Source organism: Mirounga leonina, unplaced genomic scaffold (assembly GCF_011800145.1).
Source record: "Mirounga leonina isolate KUSES-001 unplaced genomic scaffold, KU_Mleo_1.0 Mir_55, whole genome shotgun sequence".
Lineage (NCBI taxonomy): Eukaryota > Metazoa > Chordata > Mammalia > Carnivora > Phocidae > Mirounga > Mirounga leonina.
This window is the reverse complement of record NW_023270816.1, coordinates 5827216-5841901: the sequence shown is the minus strand read 5'-3', so window position 1 is coordinate 5841901 and position 14686 is coordinate 5827216. Positions and strand designations below refer to the sequence as shown.

Below are 14686 nucleotides of genomic sequence, written 5' to 3'. Positions count from 1 at the left end.
GAAGCGGTAATCAAAAATCTCCCAATGAACAAGAAAATAAATGGACTCAATGCTCTAATCAAAAGACACAGGGTACCAGGATGGAGAAAAAACCAAGACCCATCTATATGCTGCTTATATGAGACTCATTTTAGACCCAAAGACAGCTCCAGACTGATAGTGAGGGGGTGGAGAACCATCTACCATGCTAATAGACATCAAAAGAAACCTGGAGTAGGCATACCTATATCAGACAAACTAGATTTTAAACCAAAGACAGTAATAAGAGATGAAGAAGGGCACTATATCATAATAAAAAAACAAGAAGATCTACCAATTGTAAATATTTATGCCCCCAACTCTTGGGAGCAGCCAAATATATAAATCAATTAATAAAAAACTTAAAGAAACTCACTGGTAATACAATAATCGTAGAGACTTGAATATCCCATTCACAGCAATGGACTGATCATCTAAGCAGAAAAACAACAAGGAAACAATGGCTTTGAATAACACACTGGACCAGATGGACTTAACAGATATATTCAGTGCATTTCATCCCAAAGTAGCAGAATACATAGTCTTTTAGAGTACATATGGAACATTCTCCAGAATAGATCACATACTGGGTCGTAAATCAGGCCTCAACCAATACAAAAGATCATACCATGCATATTTTCAGACCACAACACTAAGAAACTTGAAGTCAACCATAAGAAAAAATTTGGAAAGACCATAAATACATGGAAGTTAAAGAAAGAACATCCTACTAAAGAATGAATGGGTTAACCAGGAAATTAAAGAAGAAATAAAAAAAAAATACATGGAAGCAAATGAAAAGGAAAACAGGACAGTCCAAAACCTCTGGGACACAGCAAAGGTGGTCATAAGAGGGAAGTATATAGCAAGACAGGCTTTCTTCAAGAAGCAAGAAAAGTCTCAAATACACAACCTAATGTTTCACCTAAAGGAACTGGAAAAAGAACATCAAATAAAGCCTAAGACCAGCAGAAGAAGGGAAATAATTAAGATTAGAGGAGAAATAAATGATATAGAAATAAAAAAAAAAAAACAGCAGAACAGAACAATGAAACAAGAAAGAATTAAAAACTGATACACCCCTAGCCAGAAAAGAGAAAGGATCCAAACAAATAAAATCACAAATGAAAGAGGGGAGATCACAACCAACACCGAAGAAATTCAAACAATTATAAGAGAATATTATGAGCAATTGTATGCCAACAAATTATACAATCTGGAAGAAATGGATACATTCCTTGAAACATATAAAATACCAAAACTGAAGCAGGAAGAAATAGAAAATTTGAACAGACCTATAACCAGCAAAGAAATTGAAGTGGTAATCAAAAATCTCCCAACAAACAAGAGTCCAGGGCCAGATGGCTTCTAAAAATTCTACCAAACATTTAAAGAATAATTAATACCTATTTTTCTGAAGTTGTTCCAAAAAATAGAAAAGGAAGGAAAACTTCCAAACTCATTCTACAAGGCCAGCATTACCTGGACTCCAAAAACAGACACAAACCCCACTAAAAAGTAGAATTACAGATCAATACCCCTGATGAACATGGATGCAAAAATTCTCAACAAGATACTAGCTAATTGAATTAAAAGGATTACTCACCATGATCAAGTGGGATTTATACCTGGGCTGCAGGGGTGGTTCAATATCTGCAAATCAATCAACGTGATACACCACATTAATAAAAGAAAGGATAAGAACCATATGATACTCCCCACAGATGTAGAAAAAGTGTTTGAAAAATACAGAATCCACTCTTGATAAAAACCCTCAACAAAGTAGGGATAGAAGGAAAATACCTCATCATAAATAGGCCACATATGAAAGACCTACAGCTAATAACATCCTCAATGGGGAAAAACTGAGAGATTTTCCCCTAAGGTCAGGAACATGACAGAGATGTCCACTCTTACCACTGTTGTTCATCATAGTACTAGAAGTCCTAGCCTCAGCAATCAGACAACAAAAAGAAATAAAAGGCATCCAAATCAGCAAGAAAGAAGTCAAACTTTCACTCTTCACAGATGACATGATACTCTATGTAGAAAACCCAAAAGACTCCACCAAAAAATTGCTAGAACTGATATAGGAATTCAGCAAAGTGGCAGGATATAAAATCAACATAATGAAATCTGTTGCATTTCTATACACCAATAATGAAGCAGCAGAAAGAGAAATCAAGGAGTCGATCCCATTTGCAATTGCACCAAACCTATAAGATACCTAGGAATAAACCTAACCAAAGAGGTAAAAGATCTGTATGCTGAAAACTATAGAAACTTATGAAAGAAATTGAAGATAACACAAAGAAATGGAAAAACATGGGCGCCTGGGTGGCTCAGTCGGTTAAGCGGCTGCCTTCGGCTCAGGTCATGATCCCAGGGTCCTGGGATCGAGTCCTGCATCGGGCTCCCTGCTCAGTGGGGAGCCTGCTTCTCCCTCTCCCACTCCCCCTGCTTGTGTTCCCTCTCTCGCTGTGTCTCTCTCTGTCAAATAAATAAATAAAATCTTAAAAAAAAAAAAAAAAAGAAATGGAAAAACATTCCATACTTACGGATTGGAAGTACAAGTATTGTTAAAATGTCTATACTATCCAAAGTAATCTACACATTCAATGTAATCCCTATCAAAAAACCATCAGCATTTTTCACAGAGCTAGAACAAACAATCCTAAAATTTGTATGTTCCACCCCAAATAGCCAAAGTAATGTTGAAAAAGAAAAGCAGGGCGCCTGGGTGGCTCAGTTGGTTAAGTGACTGCCTTCGGCTCAGGTCATGATCCTGGAGTCCCTGGATCAAGTCCCGCATCGGGCTCCCTGCTCGGCGGGGAGTCTGCTTCTCCCTCAGACCCTCCCCCCTCTCATGTGCTCTCTGTCTCATTCTCTCTCTCTCAAATAAAAAAAAAAAAGAAAAAAAAGAAAAAGAAAAGCAAAGTAGGAGGCATCACAATCTCAGACTTCAAGCTACATTATAAAGCTGTAATTATCAAGACAGTATGGTACTGGCATAAAAACAGACATATAGATCAATGGAATAGAATAGAGAACTCAGAAATGGACCCACAATTATATGGTCAACTAATCTCTGACAAAGCAGCAAAGAATGTTCAGTGGAAAAAACTCTCTTCAACAAATGGTGTTAGGAAAAGTGGACAGCAATATGCAGAAGAATGAAACTAGACCACTTTCTTACACCACACACAAAAATAAATTTAAAATAGATGTAATACCTAAATTTAAGACAGGAAAATCATCAAAATCCTAGAGGAGAAACACAGGCAGCAACCCCTTGGACCTCAGCCACAGCAACTTCTTACTTTATCTGTCTCCAGAGATAAGGGAAGCAAAAGCAAAAATGAACTACTGGGAGATAAAATGCTTCTGCATAGTAAAGGAAACAATCAACAAAACTAAAAGGCGACCTTCAGAATGGGAGAAGATATTTGCAAATGACATATCTGATAAAGGGCTAGTATCCAGAATCTATAAAGAACTTATCAAAATTAACACCCCAAAAATAAATAATCCAGTTAAGAAATGGACAGAAGACAGGAACAGATGACATACAAATGGCCAACAGATACATGAAAAAATGCTCAACATCACTTGGGATCAGGGAAATACAAATCAAAACTACAATGAGATATGATCCTCATACTTGTCAGATGGCTGAAATTAACAACCCAGGAAACAACAGATGTTGGTGAGGATGCGGGGAAAGGGGAACCTTCTTACACTGTTGGTGGGAGTGCAAACTGGGGCAGCCACTCTGGAAAACAGTCTGGAGATTCCTCAAAAAGGTAAAAATAGAACTACCCTATGACCCAGCAATTGCACTACAAGGTATTTACCCAAAGGATACAAAAATACCGATTAGAAGGGGTACACGCACCCTGATGTTTAAAGCAGCGTTATCAACAATATCCAAATTATGGAAAGAGCCCAAATGTCCATTGACTGATGTGGTATAAAGAAGATGTGGTATATATTATATACAATGGAATATTACTCAGCCATCAAAAAGAATGAAATCTTGCCATTTTCAACAAAGTGGATGGAGCTAGACAATATTATGCTAAGCAAAATAAGTTAGAGAAAGATAAAAATACCATATATTTTCACTCATATGTGGAATTTAAGAAACAAAAGAGATTGACATTGGGGAAAAAAAAGAAAGAGAGGGAGGCAGACCATAAGAGACTCTTAATGATAGAGAACAGAAGGTTGATGGAGGGGATGTGGGCGGGAGATGGGCTAGATGGGGGGATGGGTATTAAGGAGGGCACCTGTAATGAGCGCTGGGTGTTGTATGTAAGTGATGAATCACTGAATTCTACTCCTAAAACCAGTATTACACTATATGTTAGCTAACTAGAATTTAAATAAAAACTCGATTCCAAAAAAATCAATAAAAATTAAAAAAATAAGCTTACACAGTGATGCATGTCAATTATTTCTCAGTAAAACTGGAAAAAAAATGAAAAAAATAAAGGTGAAATAAAGACATTTTCAAATAAAAGAAGACTAGAAGCAGCAGATCTATACCACAAGAAATAATAAAGGCAGAGGAAATTCTTCAAGATGATTGAGAAGACATCAAATGGAAAACTTGGAACTTTGGAAAAGCATGATGAACACTGGAAATGGTATATATCTGAGTAAATGCAAAAATCTATCTTTTTGTTTCTCTTTGCCATTTTCCTCTATTTCTTTATAAAATATATACCATTTTAAAAACATTGTTTCAAAGTTGCAATGACTTAAATAACAATCATAATGTAACTGCTAATCATTCAAATACATTGAAGATAACATTTTTAAAATAGTACAGTATAGATTTTCTATATTAGAAGACGATTTCACTTTTTATGTGTAATGTACATGTCTAGAAATGTGGCATCATAATTCTTAATAATTAGGATTCTGTCCAGAAATTACTGGCTTATTTTATGATGTGCAGCGGTTGAGGGATTTTATCAGTTTAGAAGTTCACAAAAGCTGATACTGCATTGCATTTCTTGCAACGTAAAAGATAACTAAATAATTTACCTAAAAAACATAAGGGCTTTATTGGTATATATTATCTAAAGTTTAAAAATATTTTCAACTGGATAGACTGTTGTGATAACCGGAAATAGTTTTTTAAAGAAATGCTAATTGAAAATTGTTTGAGTTTTTTTTCAAAATATCATAAAATTATAAGGAAGATGCTCCTGTATGGTGTATATTACAAAATTTAACAGAGACTGTGACAAAAGGTGGAAAAATTACCCATGTAGTATTATCACTTCACTTAACAACTTTTCATAGGGTATGCTGCTATTATTATTTTGGTTTTGATCCAAAGTCAAGATTTGAACAAATTTTAAAAAAAAGTTAATTTTAAAGCAATTTTCTAATTAGTTAATTTCATAAGGTAAAAACTGTTTTTATCCTAAAGAGTATTTTTCATTTTTATATGTAATTATTTAAATATGAACACTTAATATACATCATCTTGATTTAAATATATTTTCTTTTTTTTTTTTTTTTAAGATTTTACTTATTTATTTGACAGAGAGAGAGAGAGACAGCACAAGTAGGCAGAGTGGCAGGCAGAGGGAGAGGGAGAAGCAGGCTTCCCACCGAGCGGGGAGCCCGATGCAGGGCTCGATCCCAGGATCCTGGGATCATGACCTGAGCCGAAGGCAGACGCTTAGCCGACTGAGCCACCCAGGCGCCCCTATTTAAATATATTTTCAAAGAGTGTGAACCACTCTTTGAAATCTGGTGGATTTTTGACACGAGTGCAGCCCCAAATACATCTTTGTGTATACTTACGTACTTCTCCCAGAGTCTAACATTCAGGTTTGCACAGTTGGCTCCTGAAAATCTGAGTTCCTCCACAGCCTGACATCAGCTCCTTCTTAGAAGGGCCTTCAAAGCGTACTTGTTTAAATATAGCTTCAGAAATGGGAGAAATCATGCATACTAACAGAAGGTGATTTACCCTAAGGTCAGTGGGAGTCCATGTGAGAACCACACTGCAGTCCTTCATCACTGTCACAGCCGTGCAAATGTTCTTTATACGCCACAGTGAAAATGTTATGCCGGTTCCAATGACCGCAAAACTTGTGCACTCCATTGTCCTAGGGCTTATGCGCACGTTATGGCGACCACAGGAGGTAACTTTAACTCACCACTGGGCACATTTTTGTCCACAGCATCATTGTCCAAAACAGTCTAATGTGAGTCATGAAAGCAAACCGCATGCATAACTTAACATTTTCTCATCAAATTAAAAAGTAAAAAAGAAACAAGTAAAATTAACATTATTAATGTATTTCACTTTGCTCAACATGTACAAAATGCTACCATTTCCACGCACTGTCTGTATAGGAGCTGAAGCGATGTTTTGCATCCCTTCTTTCATATAAGGTCTGCAGAGTCTGGCGTGGGCCATGCTCAGCCATGCTTGCCCTATGTGCCTTTGTGCCTATTAGCCATGCATACCTATCGGCGACTGTGTTGGAAGTGTAAGTGTAGAGATTTAAACAGACCTTAAAAGCTTTGGTTCATGAAATTAACATTTATGGAGCACCTGCTGTATACATGGCATTGCGCTGTGTATTCAAAAGTGTGCAAAGGTAAACAAGAGAATGTGTCTGCGTTCAGCTGCTTACGCTTTTGTCAGGAAAATGGATGAATAGTTACGTAACTGCAGGTTGATAAGCCATTTCAGCCCTTTTTTCCTATAAAGTTAGCACATTGTAAGGTTGTAAACAGTGCACAACACCACACAGCTTTCAGAGAAGACGAACGTCGGGGTCCGCCGCACAGAGCCAGTAAAATATACAACGAGAATGCACATCCTAGAGCTAAGCATCCTGACAGCCCTGGTGTGCAACACCTGGGTTGAAGCTCATTCAGATTCCTTATCTAAAATAATACATACATTTATGGATACATTATTGGTCAATTTCAATTCTGAATTTCTGACTTTCTTGCCAGCTTTTCTCTGTGCTCCTCATTATGTGTTAATCTTGGCAGTACAGGTCACTCCCAAATCTAATTCAAGATGTCATTGGCTCTTATTGAGCACTAAAAAGCAAGACTTGGCTTTTTCTAGCTTTGCAGATGCACAGTTCCACCTGAATGAACTTGAAATGTTATAACAACAACGGCATTCATAAAACTACATTGACTATGGGAAAAACATATTGATTAAATTCCTTTGGATCTTAAGATTAAGATAAAAGGGGCACAATATGTTAATTGGGATAACAAATATTAAGCATGTATATACCAGGAAGTATAAGCTTTGCTTCTTGTCCTCATGAAGCTGACATCCACTTGTAGATGTTAGGGTGGAACTCTTTTCTGCTACGCCTGACATTTCCTTCCATGTGACAGGAGCTCAGCTAGTGTGATAGCCTGGCCCTCCTCCTTAATCACTCTGCCCCAGAGGTGATGGAGTGACTGATTCTATTGGTGAAATTGGGAAGGATTAAATGGGTAGTTTACAGCAACATTGTTCCTAAATAGTGACCTTTCTATGGAATCTTGGGCACTTTCTTGGGCCTTGGTAGGATCCTGTGGGGGGCCCAGAGGCCACATTTACATTTAACAATCTGCACAACAAGGGCTCAGATGTCCAGCATGGCTATGTCCTGGGCACCCTGCTGTGCAGGGCTCTTGTCCCTTAGATGCTGGATGGAGGAGTATCCAGGGGATCTGAGGAAGGATCAGGGCAATGCAGGGATAACTGGGGTGGGGGAGAGGAGAGCTTGGGGTAGTGGCTAGTGAGAGAGGTTTGGAAGTATTTTCATATTTAACAATCCATACTAGTGTATAATGGTGCAACAGTAGACCTAGTGGGGACACTCAGGCTTTTGTAAATCTGTGTGGGGCTATCAGAGCCTCCATAGATTTTTAGCATTGTGAGCAACCTCCAAATCCAGGTTGTTTAAGTGCACTATAAGGCTCAGGGTGTGAACGGTCTACATAGGCTGAGCCCCTCCCCAGGGCAGGGGCCACACCTCTGATTAATCATAGGCTGGTGTTTAAACCTGATGGGCAACATTTCTGCAAAGAAGACATCCAAATGGCCAACAGACACATGAAAAAGTGCTCAACATCACTCGGCATCAGGGAAATACAAATCAAAACTACAATGAGATACCACCTCACACTGGTCAATTTTATGGCTAAAATTAACAAGTCAGGAAATGACAGACATTGGTGAGGATGCAGAGAAAGGGGAACCCTCCTACACTATTGGTGGGAATGCAAGCTGGTGCAGCTACGCTGGAAAACAGTATGGAGGTTCCTCAAAAAGTTGAAAATAGAGCTACCCTACGACCCAGCAATTGCACTACTGGGTATTTACCCCAAAGATACAAATGTAGTGACCCGAGGGGACACCTGCACCCCAATATTTATAGCAGCCAAATGTCCAAAAGAGCCAAACTATGGAAAGAGCCCAGATGTCCATCGACAGATGAACGGATAAAGAAGACGTGGTGTATATATACGATGGAATATTATGCAGCCATCAAAAAATGAAATCTTGCCATTTGCAAAGGCATGGATGGAACTAGAGGGTATTATGCTAAGCGAAATAAGTCAGTCAGAGAAAGACAATTAACATATGATCTCACTGAAATGTGGAACTTAAGAAACAAGGCAGAGGATCATATGGGAAGAGAGGAAAAAATGAAACAAGATGAAACCAGAGAGGGAGACAAACCACAAGAGATGCTTAATCTTAGGAAATAAACTGAGGTTTGCTGGAGGGGAGGGGAGGTAGAGGGATGGGGTAACTGGGTGATGGACTTTGGGGAGGGTATGTGATATAATAAGCACTGGGTATTATATAAGACTATCATAGACCTGAAACTAATAATACATTTTATGTTAATTAAAAATTTTAAAAAATTTTAAAAATTTAAAAAATAAAAACAGAAAAAATAGTGCAGGGAGGAGAATGTCCCCACTCTTGTATTTCTTCCACATGATAGGAAGTGTCCCTTCCCTGACCCTTTCTTGCCTTCCTCCTCCCCTTACCCACTCATCCTTAGGGGTGGGGGAAGTAATTTCCCTGATTGGTAAATTTGGGACCAATAATCTGCTCACATCCGGCACAGCTTCTCCATTTTTCACCTGACAGGGTGCGTGTAGTTTCTTCTCCTCCCCTAGGCTGTGCATCCTGCTGGGCAGACTCCTCCCAAGATCACTGCAGCTTAGTCGCTCGACTCCACACTGGCTGTGTCTACTGCACGTCTGATCCCTCTCACACAGCTCCACTTTGTCCTCCGATGGCAATCACCACCAAACTCTGTGACTTACTTACTGATGTTATTGTTTATCTCATTCAGTTAGAATGTAAGCTCCAGGAGAGTAAGCTGTTACATCCCTATCATTATTGGGGGGTCCTCCTGCCTAGAACAGTGCCTGAGACATCGTGGGGGCTTATTGTTGGCTGAAGGAATTCACAATTTATTCAGAATTCTGAGGAGGAGGACAATGCTATTTATAAAGAACTCAGAGATCTAAACTTTAAAGATGAGACAAACAGAGAAAAGTAGTGCAAAAAGACTCATCTAACGAAGATTGAAAGGATGTCACGAGGCAGAAGATATGATTGCTTGTCTAAATAAAGACACCAAAAATATATGCTCGGGCTACAGAAGAACAGTGGTTGCATGAGGCTGGTTGGGAAGGACAGGTTTTGTGGAGGGTCTGCACTGATGGGTGAGGGGATCAAACATGGGGGGGTGCGTTTACATCTGTTTTCCTCCAGACTTGTCACAGGAAGGATCATCTACATGTAAGCATGCTAATAAAATCGTCAGCATGAACTCTTCATTCCTTGCTGCTGCTTCTGAGGGAATGACACAAAAAACAAAACAACAAATAATGGATTTTGCTTTAGTACAACACTAGATAAATCAGAATCTAGTATTTTGCTTTATTATCTCTGCAAAAAGCAAGTAACAGTTCAGTATCATCAGTATGGCAAAACAGATTTGGTGTAGTGGATCACATGGCAATCCTCTGGTTTTTAAATTTAACATACAAGCTCTGTTTTATAGCATATTTGTGAAGGAATCAAAAAAATTTTTTTTACTAGACAAAATGCTATTGAAATCTAACATCTTCAAAATGACCTTGAATCCCAAACTACTAAGATTACAAAGTTTAGTATCATTTTTTATTTGTTTTGAATATGAACATTTCTGTGTTTTCTACTAACAGAAGCCCAGCTATGTAAATAACACAAATATATAAATGCCTAAATATAGGAGGATCTCATTTTACTTAAATATTAGTATGTTTCAAATCACTGAAAACAAAGAATTTATAACTTTCAATTCTTTCTACTCACTGAACACAACTTTCTCTTTTTTAAAATGATAATCCATTAACAAATGAAAACACAAATCTCATAAAAATATAATTTTATAACAATAATAAAACTTACACTTAAAGTTTTTCAGCAGCTTTTTAAGTGTAAGTTTGAAATTCTATTGCCAGGGATGATTTAGCCCCAGCTTCAAATGTGTAAAATTCTGCATAGCTTCCAGAGGTGTAAATAACTCCATCACAGTTGGTTAATCATCGACAGAATGTGCCACAGCATAGTTAATTAGTGCACTGTTCATTGTCTGAAGGAAACAAGTGGCTAGCTGTGCTAATAATTTTCATAATTTGGATTATCAAAGAAATCATGCTTAGATTAAAAATTCTGGAGGAGATCCACACAGAAAAGCAAGTTTTTTTCTAAAGACCACAGGAAGAAGATCTAAGCAAATTTTGAGGACTACTGTCTTTATTTTTATTGAAATCATTAAATGTAATGAGCCACATTAATGCAATATTAAATTTGAGATCCTAATGAGATAAATTTCAGTCATGGAAAGTTTTACCTTTTCAATGCTGAGTTCATTTTCTTTTAATATGGCATAATTTTATTTTATAGAATAATATATAAAATGAGAGATTCATACAGGACAAAGGACTTGGAAATATCTTACACTTTATTCCTATCTCCGCCATTAATTTTTTTTTTTTTCATGAATAGTTGGGTTTATTTCAACCATGGGTTTAAAACCCTCGCCTTAGGCAAGAGACTATAGTAATTATACCAGGAATAGACAATTTCCTACACTGTCAAATATATAAAAGTTCCTCTTGCACTTTCCTCAACACTGATCAACAAGCAGATTCAGTCCACATTTGCTTTGATCATTCTACTGAGTTAACCCAAGCTGCTTCTTCAGAGACTCTGGCATTTCAGGTGGAGGAGGGCGAGGGAGCCTGAAGTAGACCTTCACAGAGTCGTAGATGAACCACTGTAGTGCAGTCAGAGTGCCAATCATGATGATACGGGCAAAGAGTCCCTTCCATACACCTTTAAATCCAAGTCTCTGAAGAACTTGAGAAGCACTGCTACCTTTCGCCTTATTCAACACAGATACCACGGAATCAGCAGGGTGAGAAACAATTGCACAGAAGACTCCAGCTATGTAACCTGCCACAAATGTTACCAGTTGCTCTGCCTGTGAACATTCACTTTGGGGCTTAGGAACCACACACTTGTACAATGCTTCCACAGTACGCTCAAAGCAGGCAAATTTCATCATGGTGTATGGTATCTGTCTCATCCAGAGAGGGGCAACTCCCTTGTAGAATGCTTTCAAGCCTTCTTCCTTATACATTTTGGGAGCTGCATCCCTCAAAGTGTTGGCATAACCTGGTTGGGTTTGAATTCAAACCTTAGCAGCTTCCATAGGAGCCAGGGCAATGTCAGCAAAGAACGCAGCACTGGCAGAAGCAGCCAAATATAGTGATGTGCGCCAGAGACAGGCATTCTCCTCCCCAAGCATGTTGCTATACAAGACTTTGAAAACTTCGTAAAAGCCAAACTTGCAGGGCCCCTGCATAGAGTAGCCAGTGAAAGTCAGAGCCCATCCTTTAGCCAAACCACGAACACCATCCTCTTTAAGTGTAACTGAGAATCCATTAAATTTGCCCTTGTACTTCTGGGGGTCCACCTGCATACGGCATTTCACTAAATCCAGAGGAATGACAGCAGTGTGTGTCAGACCACAACTTAAGACCCCACCAAAGCCACACAGCGCATAAAACTCCATGGAGCCACATTCGCAGCTGTCCTCCTCCACAGCGGCTGGTGCCAGATTGTGGGAACGGCGGGGCTGCCCAGGGGGCCCCGTGAGGCCATCGTGTACCAGCTGCAGGTGGGGCGCATTGAAGGGGTTCGCCCGCGCCAGATGTGCCACGGACGAGAACATCTTCCTAAGATGGTGAACACACAACCGCTCCCTCGAAAGGCTGCGGCTCACAGAGTGCTACTAATTTCTTATTTATGGTCACATGATACAAATATCTCAAAGAACGAAATGTCTACCAAATGAATGAGCCTCGATAATATGTGAAGAACTATGTTAATGACTTAGATTTTTTTTGTTGTCACGTGGGCGCGCTAAATAGGTCTGTCCACATACTTTTTAGTCTTCTGCTTCATAGAATTTACTGAATGAAACACAGGATTCTACCCTCTCTCATAGTTATTTTGTCCCATATCTATACAAAAATAAGCAATCAAAGACTTCTGGAGCTGCAAAGATTCTTGGAAATCAAATTGTCATGGCCTTTTCTTTACTAACAGATAAAGAAACAGAAACAAGCCCAGGTAACGTGCTTTGCTCAAGGCTGAACAACTAGTTAAATAAAAAAGCTAAAGCTAATTTGAAGTTCAAGTAGTTCCATGCTTCCCTCATAGACGGTGTTAACAGGAATCCTCTGGACATGACTCATATGGATGTTTAGAAGGTGAGGAGCCTCTTTCACGTTTCCCAACCCAGACCTCTTTCTTAGGGTAGGGAAGGGATGTATGACCCCCTGATTGTGTGAGGTGCTAGGCCACCACTCAGACAGCACAAATGGGTCTCAGTGTCTCCTAGGAAACCTTTAGACTTGGGCTTGATTAAACGTTAGCCAAATTTAGTTAAAATGGGAAACAAACTATCTTTTGTCCACCTGTTATTCTATGAACTGGTCCATGTGGAAGAAGGAAGAGATCTATATGTGAAATGATACACAAATGACCCTCTTTTCACTGAGTGGTGTATAGAACCTGCAAACTAAAACTAGTCACAAGATCATATGTGGATTTGAATGAAAGGCTGGTGGTTGAGATTCAGAGTCAATAGGCTGTGATTTTGCTGTAGAAATGTTGTTGTTATGTTGGCTTTTATTTCAGAAGAGATATGGATAGAAAAGAAGTGCTGAGAAAGAATCTCACAGAAGTACTGTGGTGACCCATCTTTGAAGAACCTAGCACAATCATTGTGCATGAGTGTGTGTGTGTGTGTGTGTGTGTGTGTGTGTGTTGGAGGGAAGCTATGGAAAACCTGAGGACCTACATGGAAAAAGGATCACTGAGTGAAGCGCAAGGGATTAAATTTTGGCCAAGTCCCCTTATTTTCTCTGACATGCCTCTGGAGGTTGTAAACTCAGAACAAAAACAATAAAGTTTGCCCAGGTGAGTCGGAGAGTTTAGATTTAGGAAGCTTTGAGAGAGGGGATTTAAAAAACAACCAGTTTAGCCGTGATACCCCAGCTAAACTTGCACTGCTGGATGCTGCTCTTCTGTGACTTGGGACCAAGATTCCTGGCTGCCTAGTGAGACGGCTGCTTTCTGTTAGAGCTTGGTGAACTGGGAAGTGCCCACAGGAAATTCTGGTTCAGTCTGGAGCTCAGCAACTTCCAGGTCTGACCAAGATGGGGAAAGAGGGATCTGACTAACCCTCATACCTGAGACAACTAAAAAATATATGAAAAAATAAAATATATAAAAAATGAAATACATATGAAAATACATGAAACAATGGTTCTCAAGACATTGGACATTGGGTAATGAAGGACACTGATCCCCAAGAGACAGAAAATGAATGAGATAAGACTTGTGATTGCCCCCCACTCAATGGCTGGAGGAAGTCTGCAGTCAGTGGAGCAAAGAGGAGAAGCCCAGTGTTCTCCCTGAGGTGAGGAGACAGAGGGAATCCAGGGAGCCCAAGGCAGCTGCGGTTCCAGGGACAGAGGACCAGTGACAAGAGACCTACAAGAAGGAGAGCTCTGGAGGTCTGCAGCTGGTCCTCCAGTGTATTCAGCTGAATTCTGGTCACTTTGTGAGTGTGAGGAAACTACCTGGGCCTGGAGAAAGAAGCATCTGAGAGCCTTAGTGAGCACATGCCTGGAGCACTCATAGCAGGGAAAATTGCCTGTTGCCACCAGCCCAAATGGAAAACCTCATAAATCATGGGTCACTCAGTAGAGTACTCAGAAGGCTCAATAATGGGGTAAAATTAGCCCTCAGGAAATGCTGCCTTGGTTCTACCTAACAAAGCATAAAAGCAAGACCTGAAGGGACCAAACTGCTTTCTGTGTTCCAGAACAAAGCTACAATACATTTATAGGAACCCAAAAGTGCCCACTACCCAGCAAGTTAAATTCACAATGTTTTTGCATAACAGATATACAAATAAACAGGAAACTAAGATGCATGATGAAAAGTAAAACCAATCAATTGAAACTGACTCAGAAATGACACAGATAACAGAATTAGTAGACAGGGATATTAAAGTAGTTATTATACTGTATC

The 14686-nt window shown here is 39.2% G+C and overlaps 2 protein-coding genes across 2 annotated transcripts in view; both read right to left on the bottom strand.

Moving 5' to 3' along the window:
• Positions 1–14686, bottom strand: part of LOC118001957 (parkin coregulated gene protein) — a 321863-nt gene that overhangs the window by 59955 nt on the left and 247222 nt on the right. The window lies entirely within an intron of this gene.
• On the bottom strand, positions 11061–12314 carry LOC118001956 (phosphate carrier protein, mitochondrial-like). The gene is given in 1 exon segment (XM_034992153.1): positions 11061–12314. A coding segment is annotated over 1 exon segment (1062 nt). The 3' UTR covers positions 11061–11252.